The sequence below is a fragment of the Bacillus rossius genome, chromosome 11, assembly GCF_032445375.1.
Source record: "Bacillus rossius redtenbacheri isolate Brsri chromosome 11, Brsri_v3, whole genome shotgun sequence".
Lineage (NCBI taxonomy): Eukaryota > Metazoa > Arthropoda > Insecta > Phasmatodea > Bacillidae > Bacillus > Bacillus rossius.
Window position 1 is genome coordinate 42,655,380 of NC_086338.1, and position 26,424 is coordinate 42,681,803.

The following is a 26,424-nucleotide window of genomic DNA, read 5'->3' on the forward strand; positions in this document are numbered from 1 at the left end:
TTTACTGATAAATTAACTATATAAAACTGTATAGGCAAGCTTTGTGTCCGCAATGAGTACTCTGTCATTTCGAATTATATATATATTTTAAGCTATACTTCTTTAGGCACATTACAGAAAAAATTATCAGTCAATTTTTACGATGTGCGCGCACCATACTACGAAATTTTCACAGGAAGATGGTGGATCCACATGTATGAACATAACCCATATATAGTCACTTTTATAAACATATAATGGGACATAACGAATGTTTTGGTGTGCCAAATGAAATGTTTTATAGTGAAACTACCCTGGTGAATATATGTATGTATATATGGTAATCTAAAATAGTCGTTGTAATGAGTTACCTCAAGTTTTTTTAAAAAAACTCAGTAACACTGGCATGAGAAAGTTATAATGCTCATTCTACTTATTAAATCTTAGCAAGCTTGGTAGTGTAATGGTGTACCAAATATTGAACCCATCCGGAATTGTCAAGTAAAGTACGCAATATCGCGAGTACATTGCATATGGACATTCAATAGAAGCAAAGTATTTAGCCCTAGTGTAAATCCATTTTAATATAAAAACGTTTAAAAAAATTTCAAGTATTAATAAAATTTTGTGTTATAGTATTACTTAATAGGTTATTTTTCTTGTACATGTAATTTTATATTTTCGTATCTCGAAAAGATGTTTGATTAAATTAATTTTTCGTAACTGTGAAAAAATCTCATTGGTAGACAATTTGTTACGTTTCCGTGCAGCAGCAGATGAATAATGAATATTTTGCGATCTGATTCTATGTTTCCACGCCATTGTGGAATGGTCTGCAGGTTCGGCGCGGCGGGCGCCAGCGACGAGGCGCTGGACGGCTTCGCGCACCTCTGGCGCACAATCGGCTACCTGCTGGGCGTGGAGGACCGCTACAACTTCTGCGCCGGCTCGCTGGCAGAGGTGAGGCGCCGCTCCGAGGACCTGCTCCGCCTGTGCGTGCGCCCCAACCTGCGCGACGTCACCGCCGACTGGGAGCACATGTCGCGCTGCATGGTCGAGGGCATCAGCTACTACGTGCCGGGCCTCAGCTTCGAGACCTCGCTCTGCTACCTGGACACGCTCCTGGGCGTCGACTGCCCGCGCCTCTGGGCTGCCATGACGCTCTGGCAGCGCTTCATGTTCCGCCTCATGTGGCTCGTCATGTGCTGGGTGCTGCGCCTGCCCGGGGCCTTGCCCCTCCACAACTGGCTGCTGCGCGTAAGCCTCAAGAGCGCGGAGACCTACTCGCCGGCGCGGCTGGCGCGGCTGGAGCGGCGGCGGTACGCCTACCAGGACGCCGGCCCGGCCGTTTGCACACGGCTCTGAGCGCCTCCGACTCACTGCGGCGCCACGCTTGCGAAGTGAGGTCCGACCCCGGGCTGCTCCGTGTTGAATCACGTGCATTGCCTTTTTTATGCCAGTAACTTATTACTTGAAGGGACCTTGACATAGTGTGCTGAGCTTCAATACAAGACGTCTCATTCAAAAACTGCCCAATATTTTAGGGTTTTTCATTCTGCATTATCATCATCATCATAGGCGTGCGCACGGTAGGTGCCACAGGTGCCTTGGCACCACCATTAGGGTTAATGTTATTTTATTTTTTACAAGCAGAAATAATACATACTTACAAAAAACCGTATTATTTCCAAAAAAAAATATGTTTTCCAATTGTGTCGAGTTACAGATATGTGCTCATAACACTATCAGTATATCAATTATCAATCGAACCAACTATACACACGGAAACAAGCCAGTTGCAATTACTTGTGTTGTACACGCGGGCCGCGACTACGAAACTTCTGAAATGTAAATACTTCTCCTAGTTCTCCTCGAATTACATAGAATGCGCGCTCGGTGTCCACTGTTCACTCCACTCGGCAGGCGCACGGAATAATAGCCGCCGTTGCCCAGGGGCGTAGCCAAAGGGGGGGGGGGGGGGGGTGTTAGGAGTTCAACCTCCCCCCCCCCCCTTAGCACCAATTCTTTAATTAATTTCTTATTCATCACTCAAACAAATTCCATATTAAAATTAATAAAATTTTTACCATAACAATATTTAACTTTAAGAACCAAAAACTGCTAAAATAGCACTATTTTACACCTTAAAATCCACATTTTCCCGGGGAAAGACCCCCGGGCCCCCCCCCTTTAATACCGGGGGGGGGGGGGGGGAGGGGCATGCTTCTTAACACCCCCCATACACAAATCCTGGCTACGCCACTGCGTCCGCCAGGTAGCACTACTGTGTAGTGTTTACTCTTACTGTTTACTCATCAGTTTACTGTTCTGAGTACACGAGTACAGCCTGTGTTTGTTACGTGGATCACTAATTAATTAATTATCATTTTATGTTCACTAGTTGACAGTTGTTATAGTTCGTTAATTGCTGTATATATCTGTCTGTATAATGTATAAATGGGTGATTAAAATTAAAAAGCCGGATCCCGAAAAGGATTACTCGATTACTTATATGCAGTCGCCAACAAAACATTTTTGTTGTTTAAAACTTTTGCCCACTCTGATTTGTGTATTTTTATTATTTTAATATTTTACATATTTGATGTATTTTACAAAAAATTTCCCTTGATTTGTTGATTTTAAAACTTAACATATGAGAATGTTTTTTCTAGCATTTATTTGGCGTCTTCAGAAAACATGTAAGTACGGTTTTTCAAAGCCACCAGCATTAATTCCGTGCAAACAATTTGTGCAATTTACTTTATGGCTCAACAAAGCTTAAAACTGTTAATAGTTTAGTAGTTTTCCTGGCGATTAAAACGTTCAAAGCCATAATTTGTCATAAAAAATGTTAAAATTTTTACATCTGTGTATTTAATGTTTTTGTTCGGAAACACCTTAAATAGCACCATTTTGCGCTTTCAAATCCAAATTTTTCCGGGGGAGGACCCCCGGACCCCCCGCTTTAGGCTCGGGTCCGTGGATGATAAGGCTGTTAAGTAATCTGGCACCACCACTACTGAAGTCCTGCGCACGCCTATGATCATCATCGTCATTTGCATTTCCAGCTGCTGGCTGGGTCTGCCTTGTATCGAAAGAAAATAGCAATTGAGAAACTGGACCTATATATGTATCTAAGTGATGTTTATTTTATTTATTTCTGAAGTGTAACAGTTTGTTTTTAGTTATTTCCGGCAAACTATAAGCAGGAACACATTTCATTCACTGAATATGTTCTTTCTTGCAAAAAGAAGAATCCTTTACAATGGGAACAGTGTATTATTTACCAATGCATTAACAATCTATTCAAAAATTCGTATTTTAATGCTTCCTTTAAAAAAAAAAAATTCTGTTTTTTTTTTTTACAGGAGCCCAGCACTAAAATTTTGTATTTTTTTTCTATTTAATAGTTTATTATATCCACTAACAGTCAATATTTTTAGGAGAGTACAAATACTTGAAACTTTGTAATTTAATTTAATGTTTTTAGGATGTAAATTCTGGAATAGAATTAGTATTTTGTTGTTGGATGCTGGACACCAATCAAGAATTAGGTTTGATTTTATTTATGGCAAACTTTACATTAGTGAATATATGAAATGTTATTTATATTTTAAGGTATATTTTATTATTTAGGGGATTATATTAACTGCACAATAGAGCCATTCTCAACCATTTCCTTTCTAACAGATGCAGAGTAGTCAGCTAGCCAACCTCCCTGGTTGGCTGCGTTAGTTACAGCTCTGGAGCAACAAATTGTCTTTTAAATTATTTTGATCATTAGGTTTTCTTGGGGTTCTCCGGGTTCCCCCATCTACGCACGCCCTGCCTTAGTGCCTCATCCAGTTCTGACAGGTGAAAAGCCTGTTAGGGTGAGTTTTAGTCCTGTCCCAACACCCAATTTTTGCACTTTTCACTCCCCTCAAATCAGTTCAATAGTAGTAGGTACCACATAATGCACAGGTGCTAGCAAATAGCATAAACCTAAACCTTTGGCGTGCTTACTCTTCCCACAGGAACCCACTCCAATTTAACCACAGATTTTGTCTATTAATCACACATTCACCTTAAAATTAGGATAAAAACTTAGTAACTATGTACATACATTTTAAAATTATATTTTGTATCCCCTATCTGTACTTTACTGACATTTATAATTTTATTAATACTACCTACCTTATTAAAGGAGTGAGGTTGTAATCATCTTTTTTATATTAGTATAAATAATGAAATTGTGATACTATACTGAATGTGGCATGAAAGAGTTACATAGTTTTATGTAATGAAATTAAATTAATTATTATTTTGACTAGTTGTACGCCTATTTCATTTATTTTATTTTGTTATTATAAATTTAAGTAAGGTATCAGTGAAATAATCATTAATGTTTTGATTACATAATTCATGATAAATATTCAGTATTTAGAACTGTGCACTACAGCTTGGCTGAACAGAACCCTTCTGAAGTTATCCATTGTCGAGAGACGTCAGGCTGGGCATCTTGCGAGAGCCACACTGGAGCATGCAGTCCCAGCCAGGGTGACTGAACCGTCTCTTTCTTTCCTTCTGTCCAATGGGGAAGCTGCATTTAAACGATAGTAGAATTTTAAAATTTAAAACTATTTTCCAAAATACTATTAAAATATTAATTATGATTTAAGAACTTCCTGTATGAATGTAACAGATATAAAAATTCAAAGAAATGAAAATAAAAATCTATACAAAAAAATGAAATTTGGCTTCAGGGGAAGGGCTTAAGGGTTTTCGATGAGTGTTGGTTGGTGGACCGGGAGAGCTCCAAGGCAGTGAACAGGCCTTCTTGAGGAACAACGTGTGAAGAGAAAATTGGAGTCTCAACACTGCCACGAAGGCGTACTGATGTGTCCGACCTTCCAAGAGTCGGCACTGTTTTTTTTTATATCTAATTTGGTCCTGGAGCCAGAAGCGTTAATGCCAACCCCAAGGAATTGCTTCTGCCTTTGGAGGACATGAGAAGGTTTGAATTACTGAATCATACATCCAACCGTTATTTTCGCCAGAACCCTAATAGTAAATTAGTAATTATTATGTTTAAATAATTATAAAAATTAACCTACAGCAGCCAAGTTTTACAAGTGGCCATTGAACAGTTCAAAGGACTTATCTGATGTCAACCATCTTACTTAACGTAGTTTCACCCCACCGAGTTACTACTAATACTACTAAAAATAGTATTACAGTGAAACTTAGTAAATAAAATTCATGTCAATACAAAAGCCTCATTAATAGAAAGTGTTTTTACACAGTTCCTAGAAATTACATAGGAGTTATAGTGCTACATAATTTGTTTAAAACAAAAGAATGGTTGTTATGGAATAAAAGTTGTTTTTGTTCCAAATGTAAACAACTGCATGAAGTAAAAGATGGTCATTACTGTACAAATAACACTAGAATAATATAAAGAAATAATGTGAATTTCAACCAAAATAATGCTGATACTATTGCTTCGGCTCATTCTAAGTTGAGAAAAAAAATTTTAAATTTAATTTTTCTGAAATGATGGTAATATACTTTATCCTTCTGTCTTAAATACTTTAAAAAGTAGTTCAGTACAAAACTTTTTTTTAAGCTACATAGCCATCCTATAATAGTATTTTTCAATTCTAAGTACATATGGTGTTGTATAAAATTGGGTGCACATTTTCTTGGAGCATATTTTGTTTAGGTATGTTATGCTTATGCATCTCCTAAACAAGAGTATTTTTAATTTTATTTGAGTTTTATTAAAAAATTATATAACGATTGTAAATTCTGTTAAAACTAGACATTAAAAATTCACAGTAACTGAATTTTTTCTCTCGAAATTATTACATAATTAGATATTAATAAGTCACTAAAAATATATATATACATATACGGTTTACATAAGATGAGCAGGCTTGCTGTAATGAACTAAATTATACTTTAACAATCTTTATTTTTCTAAGCTTGCTTGAATTATTTATCATCAAGTCATTACCAAAAATGTGGTTACTGAAGAGAAAACAATGCTAAATTTTGATACTGATAAAATTTACAGAAAAGTTAAATTTGTTTGAAAGAAGCAAGAATTTCCATAAACTTTTTTTTCATACAGAGAGTTGATTTTGTCACAACTATGACAATCGCAATTAAATTATTATGGCTTGGTTAGCAAAAAATTTAAAATTTTGCTACGTGGATGTATATTAACTCAGACTTTTATGCATTTAACATTTTGCATTATTCATATAAATAAAACTTGAGCTAATGTGATGAAAATGACAATGAAAAAGTAGTTGATAATACCTTTCAGATGAAAGTTGTTTGCCAATAGTTCACAAATACGTTTTGACTGACCATGCTATACAAGACAGCCACTATGACATTTCTTAATTCGATCTTATTGTTATTGCACAGATATTTTCTTGTTATGAGCATGTGCATTGCTATAAGAAACACTAAATTACACATGATTCAATCATGTGCTCATTTCAAAGCATTGGTAATATAGGAAGCTTTAAGTATTTGGCATTTTACAATACCATAAGTTAAATATGTATCTTATGCTCACTATTAGGAAAAATTATAGATTAAAATACAAAGATAAAAAAAAGTGCTGTAAAATACTGTTTTTTAAAATCCAAAATTTTAAATTTGAAAAGCTAAATAATAAACTTCAAAATACTCTCTACATATAGCTAGACACCACATACTAAACAAAAAAAACCTTTATTAAACATTTTCGTATACTTGACAACTAACAGCATGTAAAAAACTGTGCTTACGGTATGCTGTAGCATAGACTGCACAAGAACAGGACAAACATTAACATTGGTAAGTTTTAAGTACAAAAATACATAATAGCTTCTGTCACATACAGACCTCAAACCTAAAAGATCGCATATCTGTCCAAAGATGCGTAACTGCGTAAAAATAAGACCAGCTATATTTGAACACAGCAAGTCATAACAACACATAGTAGTGTGGAATACAGGATGGCCACTTCAGTATGCTTTTGTAGACACAGCATGAAAAAAGTTGGATGCAAGTGTAAGTGAAAATGAACAGAAACAAAAACATTGATTCTACTAGTGCTAAAGCAATCAGATGAAAGTTAAAAATAATGGTTGTGTAAACCAAGGTGGCTGTTATGTAACTGCTTTAACAGTACGCCTTAAAACTAAATTCTCTAAATGTTTTCACTGCTATCACCGAAGACCATAATTTTTACCTTCATTTGAGAATCTGTTCTAATTTTTAAAACCAGAAATGGCAAAATTCTCCAATAGTAATCATACAACAGTAATGAACAAAAACAGAGATAGCATGTCAATAACTATCGGTAGGAAAAACCACTTTAGAAGTGGTTTAAAATTAACTAAAAACTTCTCTACTCTCTTATTTCCTACATTTCTTACATTTTAGGTATGTTTTTTATCAGAAATAATTCATATAAAACTACACAAAATATAAAATTGAGTTTAAACTTATTTCAACTAGCATGTTTCAAACCTAATTCAACTAGCATGAAATCAGCTAGGACTATATACACCACACTTCTCACTGCAATGCATCTTAACTAATTAAAATTAACATTTGTATGTGTTAGAAATAAATTCAACCTAAAAAAAATACTTATTAAACACCATAACATTTGTACTTCAGTATCAAATGGTTTGGAAGAATACTATAATCAATATCCAATTTTTCATATAAATATTACCAGAAGTACAGAGAATATTATGATGTTCATAATCATTAAAAAATGAAACTTTATAAACAAGAAAAAGAATACATAATTTATTCTTTGTATATACGTAAATCAATATTTAAGAAAAAATAGAAATAACAACATACAGCAAAACAATATGTCCAATATTGAGATTCAATTTACCTGAAAACAGTGTTACTCCACTAGATAAAGACATTTTAGGTATGCAATTAATTTTATTATTTTACAATAATAAATCTGCTTATTTTGCTAAGGTTTCATGTGTAAATCACAATTTTTCAAAAATAAATACAAAATTAATTTAAACTCATTAGAGGTTTCTAAAAATAATCTAATAGATGCGCTAAGAGAAAACAAGAGTTTTTAGAGTTTAAAATTTGTCCACAAGTCACAAAATAAGAGACCTGTAACAAAGTACAAATGTTTTCCAATACTTAAAATGACTAAATGTCACTATACCTACTCTGATAGTTCTAAAAACATTCACTCAGGACAAGAGGTTTCCCAAACCTCAAAAAATAGGACGATTCCTATGTACAAAAGACACTGTGGCTGAACCAAAAAAGAAATATAAAAATACTTTTCATAAATATGTATTGTAAAACCTCATTAATAAAACACAGAAGAAACTACAATTTTGACACTGTGTATTGTATTATATGTGAAAATTTGTAACAACACAGTTTATTTTAATAAACACATTAACTATAAACCTCAATTTCTTACAGGAACAACAGAATACATAGTTAGGAACAATATATGTAGATGTAGTCCTGCTGTATTTAGTAGGGCTATGGAAATACTTGTCGTATTAAGACGTAATGAGGTTTCACTGAACATCTTGAGCGAGGACAATGATTTTTTACCTGGAAGTTTCTAGGATTCAATTAGCAACAAGCTTAACTTCAAACATGAGATAAATACTTATAATTGATAGAGACCTGAAAAATTCGCGGGTTCATTTCGTGTTATGCTAAAATTCAAATAATTATACCTTAGTGCTGCTTCTGTCATTGGTTCACTGTTAATCTGGAGGACTGAGGGGCAATTAGAGACCCTCGCTCATAGAAGTGTCGAATCACAGACCACCCAGTCAAAATGACTCACAAGTAGAGGCCGGAAAAATTCGCAATTTGCGATAGATGCGATTTTTTTGCGAATTTTGATGTTAGATGCGATTTTTTACTAATTGTTGTTATAAATGCTATATTTGCGAAATCGCGGTAAAATTGCCATTATCGGGCGCAAAACCACTATAGAATGCAACAAAACGGCTTGAACACACATTCCTCAAAGTATTGTTTTTTAAAATAACCACCATAACACAATTACCGTAAACAATAGCTTCTGGCAAGGCTTGTTGAAGGAATAAAATCCGAATCCTAACCTTAATTTATAAAACATTCCTTAACCAAATATCACGCATGATAGTATAGCATAAGTAATTTTGTAAATTTAGTGTTTACGATTTCCTCAAGTTACCGTTGAATGTTTAGAAAAGAATGTTCACACTACTTATCGACGCAGTTATTTTGTTTTGTTAGATCACGTCACGTTCGCATACGTTCTCCATTGCATCGTGTGTTGCCTGTTCATGAAGAGTATCCAACCTAACAAAACAAAATTTCCCGGCAAGCGCATCACGGAAACCAAAAACCTAGAAAATATTTAGGTCGTTGACGGGATCGTAGTGAAATTGCAAAGATAAAAATTAAAATATTTTAAATGCTGAAAACTACTACAAATATTTTAGTACACAGTTTTTTTACATTTGTTGATAATCACTTTAGTCTTCAAATTTTTTTTTTCCGATCAATATTTTACATAGAGACAAATCATACATTTTGTGGTGCACGTTTAGCGTACAGAAGTTGGCCAACTTGAATCGTCCGTTTGTTTTCATCTGAAATTATTAGTGCTCAAACGTTTGTTTACAAATACCGTTTAATGATTTTGGTTTGTGTTAAAATTTGTCTTAATGGGTAGAAACACTATTACAACTTCTTGTATTATGTAACTCAATATCTTAAGCAAATTTCTCAAAAATAGATGCTAATTTCTGGAAAATAGATGCTAATTTTTAACATCATAAATGCTAATTTTGTAATAAATAGATGCTAATTTTTCCAGGCCCTACTCACAAGTCAGCAGCCAATGAACAGTTGGCATTTGCCCGAGTGTGTAGAGGGTAGTGGAGTCTATCCTGGAGGTCACTGAACCCGCAAATTTTTCCGGTCTCTAATAATTGAGTAACAATTTTCCCAAGCACCCTCACTACTCTCGGGAGAAAAATAAAAATTAATCAACAGGACGAAGGGTGAGAAAGTACGACTAAGAGCGGAATTACAGATATTTGACAAGTTGATCCTAGAAAACAGGACAGTGGTGGAACAGACAAGTAAAGAGAATAAAGGAAAGGATGTTGAAAACGACGTACACACGAAAAGGGACAAAAGGACGATTGAAAATGTCTTGGGAAGAGCAGGGTGCAATAGTGAGCTGGCATTAGAAGAAGAACGGCCCAGAGGCGGGAGATAGTGCTGGCCGATGCAAGATAACGTCCGGATCACACCCGACCCAGTCAAGACCGCCACTCTTCGCGAGAACTGCCTGCAAAGACACGCTCATCAACTAACTTTATCACAGCACATTTTGCCTCCGGTCAGGATTGACAGCAGTTGTACAAAACGTCATTATCAGATGGGCGGAGTTCGTAACAATACAGAGAGGTAGGCTTCTGCGAATACTACTTTTGTATTCGAATCAAATTTTTGATCCAATATCACATTATTCACATTATTCACAAATATCGAATATTTTATGAGTTTAATGTAAACATGTAGTGAAACTTTTTTTTTTCATACTTCAAGGAGTAAAAAAAATTTATGAAAAGTACACTCAAATGACAATGCTGTTAAATGGGGGGGAAAAAAAGAAAAAAAAACAAAACAATAAGAACCAGGCAATGCATTTTTCAAACCACAAAAATTTCTACAATTGTTTTGTTGATAAAATTAATATATACATAAAAATAAAGTAATTTTAATAATTTGTAATCCTATACACTTATTAAATGGTTACACATGAAAAGCATGTATGTAATATGTTGTACAACACAAATCCAAATTTCTCAATAAATCTTTTTGGCTTCATAGATGTTACATTCGTCTCATTAAAACTTTTTTTTTGTGGATGAGTCCCACTTGCTGTATGTATATATTGGTAATGAAAACAGAGGAAAAAAAAAATATATATATATATATATAATATGATTGGTTGATTTGAAACTTTGATTCGAATATATTATTCACAAAAATATAAAATATTTTCTTCAAATACTCGCAGAACCCTACATACAGATAGGCAAAATGTGGAAAATCACTTTAACACCAGAACAGATTTTTACGAATCTTTAAAAACCCTGGCACCGAGTCGGGACTTCAGGTCCATTTACCAACGGATCCGAATCACATCCGGAGAGCGCACAAACGACCGGAAGGGGTTTCGGAACCGGCGGGGAAGAACCAGCGGCGTGGAGCCGAGGAGCCTCCGGGCGGGGAGAGCGCGCTTCAGTACTCGTCGATGGGGATGGCCCAGGGGTGGGGGACGCGGCCGTACTGGATGTCGGTGAGCGCGGCTTTAACGCGCACGTTCAGCGCGTCCGTCTGCTCGAGGGTGGGCACGGCGAGGACCGTGTCCCGGTACGTGATGGACCTGATGGGGCTGATGACGCACGCCGTTCCCGTGCCGAACAGCTCCAGCAGCTGGCCCGGGGAAACACACGCACAAATCACAGCTTCAGCGACTTTGGTCACTACTATTTTACAGGGTGTCTACCAGAGGCGTAGCCAGGGTTTTTTTTTTTTTTTAGGGGTTCGAACCCCCCCAGCAACAAATCTTTAATTAATTTTCTTATTCATCACTCAAACAAATTTCATATTAAAATTAATTAAAATTTTTACCATTACAATATTTAAATTTAAGTACCGAAAACTGCTAAAATAGCACTATTTTACACCTTAAAATCCCAATATTTCCTGGGGGAGGACCCCCGGCCCCCCCCCCCCCCCGCTTTAATACGGGGAGGGGGGGAGCCATGCTTCTTAACACCCTCCCATACACGAATCATGGCTACGCCACTGGTGTCTACTGATAACTAGTGAATCAATATATTAGTAACATTTTGTTACAAACACATTCCATCACAGGATAATTTGTAATGTATAGGCAAACCTAAACATATTAAGAAATCAATATGTATGCTATTCGCAGGAACATGCTGATTACAAAGCTAAAAACTTTTCTAGGACTGTGTGAATACCAGTTTTTTGACGCGCAGCAAATTTCAAATCAAATATTTAAAATGTTCGCAAATACCGAATAAAATTTGCGAATACTGTTTTCAGTGAAGGCTGTATCACACTTATTTTATAAGATACAGGAGTGAATAAAAAAATTTTTGTTTAACATTGCTGGTACATTTTAAACGAGTTTTACTGTAATTGTGATTTCAGTAAATTCCCATTATAACCACCAAACTGCCCAACAGCAACTTGAAATCCGATAGCTTTTGCACGGTGCTTTATCCCATCGTGTTTTTACCACCGACACAAAGCGCTCTCGGAATCTAACAGCGGGACCGAAAACATCTCGCGATGTTTATGCGAGAATATTTTTTTCCCAAATTTTGATGCCTTAAAATAACGGTGCAACGTTTGTGCGAAAAAAACACAGTCTTTGGTCATGCCTTCGACTGTACCAATGAATAAGTTAATGTTGAAACACCCGGTGCCCTGTTGCCCTTCAACAGCAGCCTCACGGCTACAGCCAGGTTTGGGGTCGTCCATTAATCACGTGATTATTTTTTAGCAAATTTTTAACCCCCCTCCCCCCTAGTGATTTGTGGTGAGGTTTTAGACTTACTTACCCCCCCGCCCCCAAAATCACGTGTATTTTTTTGGTAAAAAATATTTTTAAAAATTTCAGAATATTATCTTTAAATATAGGTATAATCTAATTTAATTCTGGAAAAATTAAGCACACTGATAAAAATGTCCAGACACACATTAAGGTTGCAGGTTTATTCTCACTGGCATAAAAATAATATAAAGGAAAGGCTTATATGTGATTTACGCACGTATCCGGCGCCAAAATCACAGTCTTGCTGGCGACTGGCAAGCCGAGCCGGGTGGTTCATGTTGCGGCAAGCGGGGATACTGTTGCCTGGCTACAGCGAGTCAAGGTCACGCGTCGTCGCTTTTCGGTTTAGTAGAAATCTGGCAAAAAAAATAAATACACGTGAAATCTCTCTTCTCTCTACTCTCCCCCCCCCCCCCCCCCGGTGATATTTCGTGATTTTTCCCGACCACCCTCCCTCCCCCCTTTCGAGCCTTCACGTGATTAATGGACGATCCCTTTTCTACTTGGCAAACACCTGGGGTTCCATCTCGGCTCGACCGCTCTCGGCCCGACGCCACAGCCCGCGACGGAGGACGAGCAGACTCACCCGGCCCTCGTGGTACAGGTCTATGACCTCCGCCATGGGGATGGGGCGCTCGGAGACGGGGAACTCCCGCCACTCGCGCGCCAGGTCCAGCACCGACTGGCGCGTGATGCCCGGCAGGATCAGTCCGTCCAGGGGGGGAGTCACCAGCTCCCTCTCTGCGCACACGAGCCCACCGCTTGCGCCACACTACCCCCCCTGCCACTGCGCACTCCCTGCCAGTGGATCACAAGACGCAGCAACTTCAACACGAAAACGTACATTATTCAATAGTAGAGACCGGAAAAAATTCGCGAATTCATTTCGCGATAGGCTAAAACACAAAAAGTTATACCTCAGTGCTGACTCTGCTATTGGCTTACAACTCATCTGAATGACTTTGGGCCAATGAGAAACACCCGACCAAAAGCTTTATCAAATCACAGGCTGCTATGTTGGGACGTCTCACAAGAGAGCAGCCAATGAGTGGGTGGCATTTGACCGAGTGTATGTAGAACTATGGAGTTCATCCTGCAGGTCGTTGAACCCGCGAATTTTTCCGGTCCCTATTCAATAGCAATTCAAATTATGTGACTTATTGATAGTAAGAGATAGGTATGACACCTATGTAATGAATTTAGGTTATAGTGTTCAAGTCAGTGTTAAAAATTGCTAAAAATGTTATAGTTTCAACAAAAGGCCCAAGAAAATAAAGAGATGAATCATTTCTCTTTTATTTCAGATTAATTAAAATTCTTTTTTTTTTATAAAAGAAAAGATAAATTCATATAATCCTACAGCCAGGCGTATCATATGCCACATGTGCTCCATTTATACACAATGAGGCCACAAACTCCAATTTCATTGTAATGGGAGCAAGGTTTCGAAACTTCTCCCGACAAGCATTTACTACGAATTGCAATAGGGAAGCATTCAACCTGTTCACAAAACTAAATTGAAACTAATAGTTTAGCTGCATGACGCCCCGCAACACGGAGAAACGGTAAAAGACTGACGAAACTATTTACAGATGGCACTGCTGAACACGATGGCCGCCACAGTGGCGCACTCACGATCGATGGCGCCAAATTCAAATATCCAAACCACCACACATTCTAGCACTATGCCCAAACACAACCCGAGGATTGCGGTTCCCCACCGCACAGTGACCCACATATCCCAGCGAGACACGACACAGCAGGCACTCGGCGCCGATGCGTACCTCCCTGGTCGTTGGTGTAGACCATGAAAATGTTCATGGTGCCGACCTCCGTCAACAGGTGGTTCTCTCCGTACAGCCACAGCACCTGCTGCAGTCCCCTCTTGAGGGCTAGCTCCTGCACACAGAGACACCCTGCCGTCAAGCCTCGGCACGACCTCGCACACCTGTCACGTGTCACACACCCTGAGCACGTACACACCCACGCTTGCGCCACACTTTGAGCACGTACTCGCACTTCCATCAAACACTCAGCACGTTACCACCAGGGGCGTAGCCAGGAGGTGGGTTTAGGGGTTCAAACCCCCCCCCCCCCCTTTAGCACCAAATCTTTAATTAATTTCTTATTCATACTCAAACAAATTTCATATTAAAATTAATAAAATTTTTACCATTACAATATTTAAATTTAAGTACCGAAAACTGCTAAAATAGCACTATTTTACAACTTAAAATCCAAATTTTCCAGGGGGAGGACCCTCCGCTTTAATACGGGGGGGGGCGCATGCTTCTTAACACCCCCCATACACAAATCCTGGCTACGCCACTGGTTACCACACTTACATCAAACACACTCCTAGTCCTGTATGCATGATATAAGCATAGCCTGCAATGTGCTCTGTTATGCATCCCACTATACTGTACTGTTATGCCACAAATGCGGGGGCTTTGCTTAACAAAACCAAAAAAAAATTCGTAACAAACAAACTGAAAAGAAAGTAGGTTAATACTCAGGGTGGCCACTCTTCTGGCATAATAAAATTCCTGGTTATTTCCAGGTTTTTTCAAGGGTGGTTTTTATCAATATTTGCATACAATTTGTATTTTTGTTACACAAAGCACACACAATATGTTTTATTGGCGTTAAACAATAGACAACTTAACTATAGGCTTAAAAATTAAATCAATGAACTTGCTTATAACAAAACCTACCACCAACAAAAAAATTTATAATCTCACGTCACAAAAATTACTTGACACCAAACGCACGTGTTTTGCCCCTCTTGCGTGGCTGGCTAATGCTGTTCTTCCCATCCATGCTACCGATATTGATTTTAACATTATACAAATTGCAAATAGCGTTTGTCCTGCACTTTTGATCTTTCTCCACCCATTCAAACTCTTCCTTATATTTGTCATTGTATGTGGTGACTGAACTCGTTGACATTTTGATAGTCTGCGCCAATTACATGTTAGATTAAAAAATTCAAAACAACGTCCCGCACAACTAAACTTTTAAAAAAACTCGAGAAAAGTATCCGTGATACCGTGACGCAACAACATGAGCGCAAAGTAAAAACAAATATACACACAAAACTAGTGCTACCAACATGCCGTGCGAGAAATTACTACCAACCTACAACAACATTTTCAGCCAAAATGCTGTTGCTTTTGAATACAGAAACATAATAAGTATGGAAGTCTGAATTGTTAACGGTTTCTTACGTACTACAAAAGTTTTTAAATGCAATATGAACAAATTAACTTTCTCAAAATATAGCTCACGAGCATACTGTCGTGCTTCGACGGGTGGTGAACGTGCTCATTTAACAGCCGTATATTTTTGCGATCGTTACTTCATAAAAAAAATACCCGGTTCTAATAAAAATTCCTGGTTGATTCCAGGTATTCCTGGGTTTTTTTAAGAAATCCTGGCTATTTCCCGTATTTCCCGATTTCCCGGTTGGCTAGCCACCCTGATACTGCATCGTCATCCAGTGCTGAGGTATGTTCAAATTTTCAAGTCTCTAGCTCTTTGGGAAGTTAGTTTAAAGTAAACTGCTAAATTTGTACCAAACAGACAGACAAGAAAACAAGTTAGTTAAAATGTTTCAAAAAAGACATGCTCCCATCACTTTGAAAGAATAATTCCCCCCCCCCCCCCCCCCCCCCCCCCCCCCCAACCTACAATGGCATCAGTATTATTTTAGTTGAAAGTTCACATTAACCATAATTTACTACTATAGGTAATTGTTTACTATTGAAACAAAAACAACTCTGTATTACAACCCTACTTTTTAATTAAACATATTACTTAGCACTATAACTCCTATATAATTACTAGGGACCATGAAAACTCTTTTTAAAATGAAAGTTATATTAACAGCTTGTATTAATGAGGTTTCACTGTATGTGAAGTCAATGAAAAGTAGAAAACGAATATTAACAGCAAAGAATAAAATCACAACATGTGAATAAGGCACTCTGCTGTAACATGTTCACGAACATGAGCAAGCCATCAGTGAATTGCTTCCCAATGGAACCGTCTCTATGCGCTGAGAGGAACAGCCATGGAACTAGCACATGTTTCCCAACAGGATACCGCGATCACTTCACGTCACTCCGCGTGGCCTCCGGAGGTTGTTAAACTGATTGGTCAATCACAGCCCAAATAGACCCGAGAGAGAGAAAGAGCGAGAGAGAGATGCACAGTGAATGTTAAGATGGTCTACTGAGAATTGAAGGCATCACTACGAAAAAACCTTCGGTTAAGTGTGTCAATGGAGTTCTGGTGTGTCTTTCACAGATTGTTGTACAACTTAAAATATACTTCAGAATTTATCCTACGAAAGAGTTAGGGAACGATAATACGGAAATACCTGAAAAAAATGCACAATATTTAAAATAACCCAATAAACAAACAAAATCCCTATGTGAAAACTGTATCAAAGGTTAATATTCTTCACAAATATTTGGCATTCACACATGTAATATACTTCAATACATAATTTATTTGGAAAAAAGTTAACCTTTAGTTTGTATGCCAGCCAACTTGTAGGGGTTAAAGGTTCAAATTAATAATGGAAAATGGATGTGTAGGTTGTTTTTAGTAGAGTTTAAGGTGATTTAGTTACAGGCCACATCCTAATCATCCAACAGATACAAAAAGAGGATGTTAGTTACGAATCCACAATAATTCAGTCAAGAAAATATCTAATTGTGCAAGGTGTTCAACAAAATACATATGTCCCTTATAGTAAAACTAACCTGAAATATTTACAAAACAAATTATTTTAATTTAAAAATAAAAAAATAAAAATACAAAAATTACTGAGTATACCCAGCTTTGCTTTTTTTTTTAAACTGTGCATTGCAACCCTGAAATTTTTCATGATTAAACACTCTCTTAAGGGCCTCTACTACCTAGGCACACATATGATGAGCACAGCTTCAGAAAAAAAAACACGCAATTTGAAAACTATTCAAGATATCAGTGTGGTGTCTATTTACAGAAAAACATTTAAGAATACTCTTAGAACAGATAAAAAGTTCCGTTTCAGTTCTTTTTTTTTGTTTTCAAATAGTATTTTAAGAGGAATAACAACGGCTAAAACATGTTTTTTTCAGGATAATTTTTAGGCACGAGACAACTGGTACAGGTTCTTGAAGCACTCAAGGAACTTCCAGTACACATTTACCGCTGCCATCTAACATCATGCTGACCACTCAGATCTTACAACTGCACTACGCACGACTGAGAAGACTGCGCATCAGTCCACAGCCGTGCGTTCGAGAGGCGAAACCGCACTAGACGCATCAGTGCTTATCATCTTGCTTAAATAATACAAATACACCCCTGACTAGAATCCATTTATAACTAATAAGTGTACTTTAATAGAATCGAATTTCAATGATTAAATGCTCGAATTGTAAGCAAATAAACCATAGGAAAGGACTGAAATGTGTGGAAAAGTCATCTACTTGAACACATTAAAGTGAAATAACCGAAATAACCTTAAACGATACAAATGGAAATGAAATAAATCCACATAAAAACGAAATGAGTCGGAAACCTGATGTAACAAATAAAATCACTTAATGCAATACAAATTAAAATGATTTGTTCCCAAATGGGAATGAAATAAATAAAATGAAGTAAAATTAAATGAAAAAGCATCAAAATAACCCATTTATACCAAAAAAAAAATTGTTCTTTAACAGAATCGACTGTGCATTCAGTTTCTCGAAGCGTGAGAAAGGACGAGCTTCCCCCCGGGAGCAGCGCACCTGTATGTGGATGGTGGGGGCGTAGTTGGAGCCCATCTTGCGGTCGCCGCAGCCGCCCGGCCAGGCGCGAGTGTGGCTGGGGTCGGCCAGCAGCGAGATGGCGTCTGACTTGAAGTAGGAGCCCACGGGGCAGAGGATGACGAACAGCATCGCGGAGTCGCACATGGCGACTCCCAGCGCCGGCTGCGACACACATGCCCGGACCTCTTCAGGCCGTACCAGAGTGCACACACACAGTCACAACCATACTTGGTGATTCGTGATGCAGAGTTGAAGAGCAGCAACACAGAAAAAAGATTAGTATAAAATAAAATACTTAACAAGTAGTTCACCCCGAACTGAGGCTTTGAATGTTCGGTTTTAGGTGACATCTATATAAATAAAATTGTAAAAGTTAGTTCGTTTAGAATTTCAAATCTCCAAAAGTTATTCACAGATTGGTTTGAAATTTTTACACAATGTTGCATTTACATACACGCGTGTTTTTTATTTACCTATGTCACACCTGTGATAGGTAAAAAGATAGATAAAAATATAGATAGGTGTATGTGTGTGTGTTTTGAAGACATTTCTTTGACATACCACAATATTGATTACATTAACAGAATAAATATTAGGACTTCTATATTACAAAAAGCAAAGCAATATGTTGAATAACTTGCTCATACAACACACATTCATAGCTTCCTTCTAACAATGCCAAAGATATACATATTTTGATTCAGCTCGAATGTCCATATATGTTTTTTTGCCAACTGAGAGGAGGAAAAGGTCGTGTGGATAGAAAAAAAAATCTTCGCTGATGCAAGCTCAAGTAGTTTCCCAGGAACGAGACCCACTATTATTTTACAAAACAAGATGATGAACTTGATAAGCAATTGCAGTAACTTCTTCCGACCTTGGTTACAGCAGTTTGCATGGGGGAAAAAACCAGCAAGCAATGCCAAGTTTTCTTTCATGTGTGTAAATTAAGAAAAAAAAAATGTGAGCGTATCTTTCAGTATTTGCCAGTGACATGTAAGCATCCAAACTCGGTAACGAGCAAATTCATTGTTCGCATGTTGTTCAAGTTGCAAATAAACCTATAATTCGAAACTTGGACACAAAATTCAAAGTATTATTCTTTAAAATATTGCCGAGCGTGATTAATAAACTAATAAATAAAATAATTGCTTTTCAAATACCGAAATTTAAGGATGCAAATCACCCACTAACTTTGTGCGCCCACCGCTAGAATTCGCTACCTGAATCGTAAATGATGCTTGTCACCATTAAACGCAGATAGCAGCTAGGGATGGGCGAAATGGTTATTTTCCATACCAGTTACGGCAGTTATGGTTCTAATTGAATAAACGCTTATTTAGATAGTTAACGTTATATGTTATTGGAGCATGAAGGTCTGTTTTCAATCATTCACTATTCCAATTGCAAAATTCTTAACAGCCATCAAAATTATGGTGTAATTTTAACACTGGCATTGTAAATTTTTATTATTTTTTTTTCATTCAAAAGAAAATATTTTATCGGAGATGTAGATTTAATTATATATATATATATATATATATATATATATATATATATATATATATATATATATAATTTTATCCAAGCACCGTATTCATTTGCATAATTAATTACAAAGAAATTTCTGACTGAATGACACATTTTATATAATTTATCTCATATTCCGCTTAACTTTGACGTGCAGATACTACATACTATTGACGCACACATAAAACATACTTAAACTGTTAATCTGTTATAACCAAAAAGTTACAACATAATGAATAACTGCCACTTACTAATAGTTGTCAAATAACTGAGAATTGGTTATAATGTTAATCACGAGCAGGACACCGTTCATGTTGATCGCAGCAAAGAACTATTTCGATCGATCAAGAGCACAGAACTGCTGAAATAGACTGTAAATATGTCTTACATTATTAATACATAATATAATTACATTAAAATGTTATTAAAAAAAGCAAATAATTTTTTTTTTGTCTTTAATGGGATTTGAACCTTGTCCCTCAAAGTTATCAAGTGCATGCTTTACATGTATGCCACCGAGACCGTTGAGCTATTACAAGGAGACTATGTAGTAACAATTTGTAATGCCATTTTAATAATGTATCTTTACTGTGACTATTTTAGTATACTATATATATATCTACCCAATGCCTTATATGAGAGCTAAGATGTTTACACATAAAAAAATATTCATTCCAGGTACAATTATTTGTAATGATGTTCTTTGGGTAGTTTTAAGCTGATACTTCTATCTCATATCACACAGAAAGGTGTAATGCATATGAGAAAAAATTGGGTCTAGAGTTATCACATATAAGCCAATTTAGTCACAGTTAATTTTTACATGACATAAGTTATCTTTCAACCTTTGGTATGTATTCTTCCACCATGTGTTTATGCTGTGGCTCTGGTGGATAAAGAGAATTTTTATTACCCACCCCACATCATGGAAGGATTATATAATTAATAAAACAATAATTGTGCTGCAATGCAACCCATTATGAAAACATAATTATTTTTTTTGGAATCACTGTCTCTACTCTAACTATTAACTTCAAATTGGTTTTCGAATGGTGAAATAATTTCAGTAACTATCTCAAACAAGATAACCTTTATTTTTTTTAAACTGTGTTGGTAAAACAGGGGAATATATTTTGCAACCAGTATGTACATTCTCTCAATCTCATTAACAGTTTACTTCAACTCATCTTTCATGTGCAAAGCTTAGTTAATGAGCATGTAGCTGTTCTACTGACTGGTCTGAGAATATGAGTCATCACACGGTTACCCAAAAAAAACTTATCCCTATTAAGGTTGCCAGTTCAACACACTTTTGGTAAATGGAAATCTACACCACCATAATTTACTTGTTTTAGATGAGAGATGTGGTGGGGATGTTACTTTATAGGAAACATTTTGCATTATCCATGTTTCAAGCATTTATTACAACCCATCATTAACTTGCTTGTTGTTTCAGGAAGGCAAAAATTACAGCAACACTGTTTTTATTAAGGTTAGAAAGTTCTCCAACTATCATTATTAGTTCTCCTTCTGCCACAGCCTTGCGAGAAGGTGACATAAGGACTAAATAGTAGTAAAAATCAATACTAAAGTTTTAAAGCTGAGTTCCAGGTTAACAAGTGATGGTCAAGTTTTGAGGTCGACATTAATGATAGTATAACGGCAGATTAACACAATACACCGTTATTTAGCATCCAGCCATTAAAAGTCAATAGCTAACTATGAAACAGAAACTGTGATTAGCAACGAACGTACCACGAATAATTTGTTTTGCATCCTTGTGCATTATATGTAAAATTTTAAGTTAATTATCTATACTGGAAACATGATTGGTGATAATGAGTACAATCAAAATATTAGGAGACATTGTATAGTTATAATTTTTTTATCTATTCATCCTTCTATTTACCACTTGTTGCAGTCTGCAAAAACTTTGTGCACCCATCCTGCCAGCCCTCTATCCTCCCTTACCCCTTCCCAGATCTGTCCCTGCACATCCCCCCCCCCCCCCCCGGGGGCAGGCAGGGGTGGCTCCAGGGCTGAGCAACCACCCGGGGCTCCGCGTTGACCCCTTTTCATTTTTATTTTCCTTGTTTGTCTAGTTTAACTGGCTTGGAAAGATCACTTGCAGTCCGGGGAAGATCTGAAGGGGTTACGGAGCGGGGCAAGGTAAGGCACTCACGTCGATGCCGATGAGCGTGGGGCGGATGTAGAGGCTGGACGCCTCCGAGTGCGGCACCCACTCCTGGTCGATGCTGACCAGCCGACACAGGCACTTGATGAGCTCGTCGCCGTCGAAGGAGGGCAGGCCGGCGCGCTCCGCCGTCATGTTCATGCGCGCCATGTTCAGCTGCGGCCGGAAGATGCGGATCCTGTTGTCCAGCCCGCGGTACGCCTTCATGCCCTCGAACAGCTGCCCGCAACCACAACATCAACAACATCCACAGGCTACATCACCACTTTATTTCAGAAGGATCATTCTACACCTTGTTCAGTTTTGCGGGATTACGGAAAGGTGTGCTCAGGGTCGACCATTTTTTTGGGGGGATATTTTTACCCTATTAGTGGGATGATAATTAATTACAAGTCTTTTGCTAATGTAATACATTGGTAACCATACGCGTTATGCGATACACACTATCATGTTTGTAGTTAAGGGCCATGGTAATGGTTACAGTCTTAAGATTACTTTTTGTTTTAACTGTGGGGGATTGAAAAGTTGTAACTTACATCAAGTAATGTAGTAATAGCTTGTTTTATCTTTCTTGATTTTCAGTATTATACTGTTGTTATAAGTTTATGTTTCAAGATGTAATGATTTATATTTGATTTTATTTTTGTTGGAGTTTTGAGTCGACACTAGTTAAGTAGTTACTCTCAACGGCCCTGGGAGAACTATAATGCGGTACCCTTTATGTCAGGATCTTTTTTCCCCTTCCCCCTCCAAAGATCAAAACAACCGGGTGCTAGGGTGCGACCGCCTTCCTCCTCGGTCACCCGAGTCGCGACCAATCCCAGTGCGCTTCAAAGGCACTATCAGCGAGACAACCTAGGGTTTGGAAACACACTCCCGGTACACGCTTGTGCCCCAGAAGCAGTTGCGGACCAAGCTTCGAATTTTGGGGGAGGCGAATGAATGGTCTGAACACCACCCACATAAATGGGTAGGCCAACATTTTGGGGGGAAAATAATAATAGTTTCTTAAAATGCTAGTTTAAGGAATTTCTAACGTCTTGAAAAATCATTGTTTCTACTAGAATTAGAAATGAATTTTAAAGGCACTACAGTAGCACTAAAAATGCAAATAATACATTTTTTTACAAAAACAAATATGGAACTGACTTTAAAGGTAAGGTTTTGACTAAAGTGGACATTTTCTTTAGTTTCCGAAGGATTATGGGAAAGGTGAAAAACAGGAGGGTGCGATTGCCACTACCACCCCTACCATAGGACCACCACTGTCAGAGACAGAGGAGGAGAGACACCTAGCTCCATGGCATAGTGCACCCCCTGGAAGCAAGGTACAGCACAATGCCCCTCACCGACCAATCCGAACGAGCTTCAATGTTCCCAGTCGGCGAGTCAACCTGGGGTTTGGAAATACACTTCCAGTTAATGGAGCCACCACATGGCAGGGGAGGAGAGACATACCTCGATGGTGTAGTGCAGAACGTTGGCGGGAAATGCCCGACCAATTCCAGAGCACTTTAAGGGCATAGTTGGCGAGTCAACCTAGGGTTTGGAAATACATTCCAGATCACGCTGGTGCCACCAGACAGCAAAGGAAGAGAAGACATCTACCTCAACAGCATAGTGCAGAACCTTGGCAGCAGGGTGCAGCACGATGCTCTCCCCGACAAATTCCAAAGCACTTAAAGGGGATAGTCACCGAGTAAACCTAGGGTTTGGAAATACACTCCGATCCCGCTCGTGCCACCAAATGGCAAAGGAGGATGGGACACCTACCTCAACAGCGTAGTGCAGAACCTTGGCGGCAGGGTGCAGCACGATGCTCTCCGCGACAAATTCCAAAGCACTTAAAGGACATAGTCACCGAGTAAACCTAGGGTTTGGAAATAAACTCCCGATCATGCTCGTGCCACCAAATGGCAAAGGAGGATGGGACACCTACCTCAACAGCGTAGTGCAGAACCTTGGCGGCAGGGTGCAGAGCACGATGCTCTCCCCAACAAATCCCAAAGCACTTAAAGGACCTAGTCACCGAGTAAACCTAGGGTTTGGAAATACACTCCAGATCACGCTGGCAAAGGAAGATGGGACACCCACCTCAACAGCGTAGTGCAGAACCTTGGCGGCAGGGTGCAGCACGATGCTCTCCATCGGCATGATCTCGGGCCGCTGCCAGCCGCCCAGCGCCTCGTAGTAGTGTATCTTGAGCATGTGGTCGGTGAAGTGCTGACCGAACTGGAGGGCGCTCGCCTCCGGCTTGGGCTGGAGCTGGTGTGGGCCGGCCAGGCGCACCGCCAGCTCCGAGAACTGCAACAGGCCACCGTCCTCGGCTGTCGCAACTCCTCGTCAGACTTACATCGCCATTGTCACGGTGCAACCAGGGCCGACGCGTCCACACAGGCGAACTAGGCAACCGCCCAGGGCGCCAAATAGCTGGGGGCGGCGCAGCACGACACATAACAGCTGATATAATATGTTCAACGATTATTGAAACTAGATGAAAATGGATTTTTGTAACAGTTTGGAATGTTTATATTGATATAAGTAATTACTTAAAGTCCATGGTGACCTGTTTATGATTTGTAATAAGAAAAACAGTAAAAAAAACACAAGCCTGCTTATATTTGATTGTTGACAAAATCTTAGGCTTACGTGATGTATTTTGAGGCAAGGAAAATTTTTTTGGTGTGTCCGGCCCGGGGGGGGGGGGGGGGATTAAGTTTTTTCGCCTAGGGCGCCAATTTACCTTGCATCGGCCCTGCGTGCAACTTCATTTCGCGAGGGTGTGTCAACACACGCGACTCTACAGCACCGGCATTAAGGCCCGGACACAATCACCATAGTATTAACACATGGATAGTTATAGCTACAGCTTTACACAACACAAAACTAGCACAGTGGCCCGGCTACAATGGACATAAGACCTAACCCCATCCCTTTGCTAATTATGTTTGTGTCAGCCTTCGAAAAATTAATGCAGTTGTACATGGTAATGCGTATTTCAATAGAATAAAATCAATTACAGCACAGGAATAGCAAAATTAAATGCAGAAATGAATTTTTTCCTTTATGGAATACAGACCGTGATGTTTACAGCTAACTCCATCGTACCAACATAATAAACAAAATAAAACATGTATTAGGCCTATGCAAAATCTATTCAACATGTGCATTTTCTTATTTATTAAATAAAGATTTCAAATTACGACGCAGTAGGATATTCATAGCTTCTGATCGGTCGACAAAAAATCATGGTTTTAAAAACAACACAGTATTAGGCAAGTGTTAAACCTAGGGCGAATTACCGGACTTGTGTAAATTCTTAAATACTTACCGCAGTGTAAGATTGTAGCTAGTCGATTGAATTACATGGAAATTAACTGTTATGTATAATAATGTATCCTGCTTGTGAAAAGCTTATTGTCGGTTTAGCATGAAAATATTCAATTTTATAAATCAAAAACTTAACCAATTATGCGTGGTTTTCTGACTTAACATTATTGCCTGCAACATACATGATTTTTACTCTCCAAAGCGCCGAACATATTTAATTATTATTGTCCTTATAGCTGGTAAATGGTTGAGATACGAGGTTTTCTACCTAATAATGCAATACAAATAAATTTTTGAGATAATAGGTTCTCATTTTAAGCCAACGTTACGTTAATTGTGGCCGGGTCTTCACAAGGAATCATATTCACTCACTTGTGGTAGTGATACACGGTGCACGAATGTGTGCAAATAATTATTATAAAATTTACTAGTATTTTAAGCTTTGGTTAGTAATACTAAATTTACTATAACAAAACATGTTTTAATATAATTTTAATTCAAGTATTGCATATATTTCAAACCATTTATTTCACTTTATGAATATTGTTGGTAAAAATATCAACTTTTTAAAATTAAGTTCTTTATTTCATATACGTAAATTCACATTCAGTATCTTATATGTTTCTTTTTAATTTTTTTTAATTTTCTACTAATTTGTTTATTTATTTTGTATTGTATTAGTTATTATTTTTATTTAGGTTAATCTAGTTGCCATAGTTTGTTTTTATTATCATTTTACCAGGAGTGTAAGCAGAATTTCCTAACCAGGGGGGGGGGGGGGGGAGGTTCTACTATTTGCCTGTTGTTTGATTTCAAATTCTTTTCTTTTATTGGTGGGAATGATTTTTGAAAATAGGATTTCAGGGAATAGGGATATACCACCCCCTTTTCCCCCATATGTGACGTCATTACAGTTGGAGTATTAACCG

General features: G+C 37.9%; 2 protein-coding genes across 3 annotated transcripts in view; one reads left to right on the plus strand and one right to left on the minus strand.

Moving 5' to 3' along the window:
- Positions 1–4,293, plus strand: part of LOC134536872 (uncharacterized) — a 60,274-nt gene extending 55,981 nt beyond the window's left edge. The window contains exon 5 of the mRNA XM_063376921.1: positions 819–4,293. Within this exon, the coding sequence (XP_063232991.1) occupies positions 819–1,344 (526 nt within the window). The 3' untranslated portion in view covers positions 1,345–4,293. The remainder of the gene's footprint in view (positions 1–818) is intronic.
- A 2,396-nt stretch (positions 4,294–6,689) lies between these two features.
- Positions 6,690–26,424, minus strand: part of LOC134536873 (branched-chain-amino-acid aminotransferase, cytosolic) — an 83,629-nt gene continuing 63,894 nt past the window's right edge. For both annotated transcript variants that reach the window (XM_063376923.1, XM_063376922.1), the window contains 6 exons: positions 24,260–24,469; positions 22,154–22,384; positions 18,421–18,603; positions 14,416–14,530; positions 13,218–13,372; positions 6,690–11,475 (listed from right to left, as the gene is read on the minus strand). In XM_063376923.1, the coding sequence (XP_063232993.1) occupies positions 11,281–11,475; positions 13,218–13,372; positions 14,416–14,530; positions 18,421–18,603; positions 22,154–22,384; positions 24,260–24,469 (1,089 nt within the window). In that variant the 3' untranslated portion in view covers positions 6,690–11,280. The remainder of the gene's footprint in view (positions 11,476–13,217; positions 13,373–14,415; positions 14,531–18,420; positions 18,604–22,153; positions 22,385–24,259; positions 24,470–26,424) is intronic.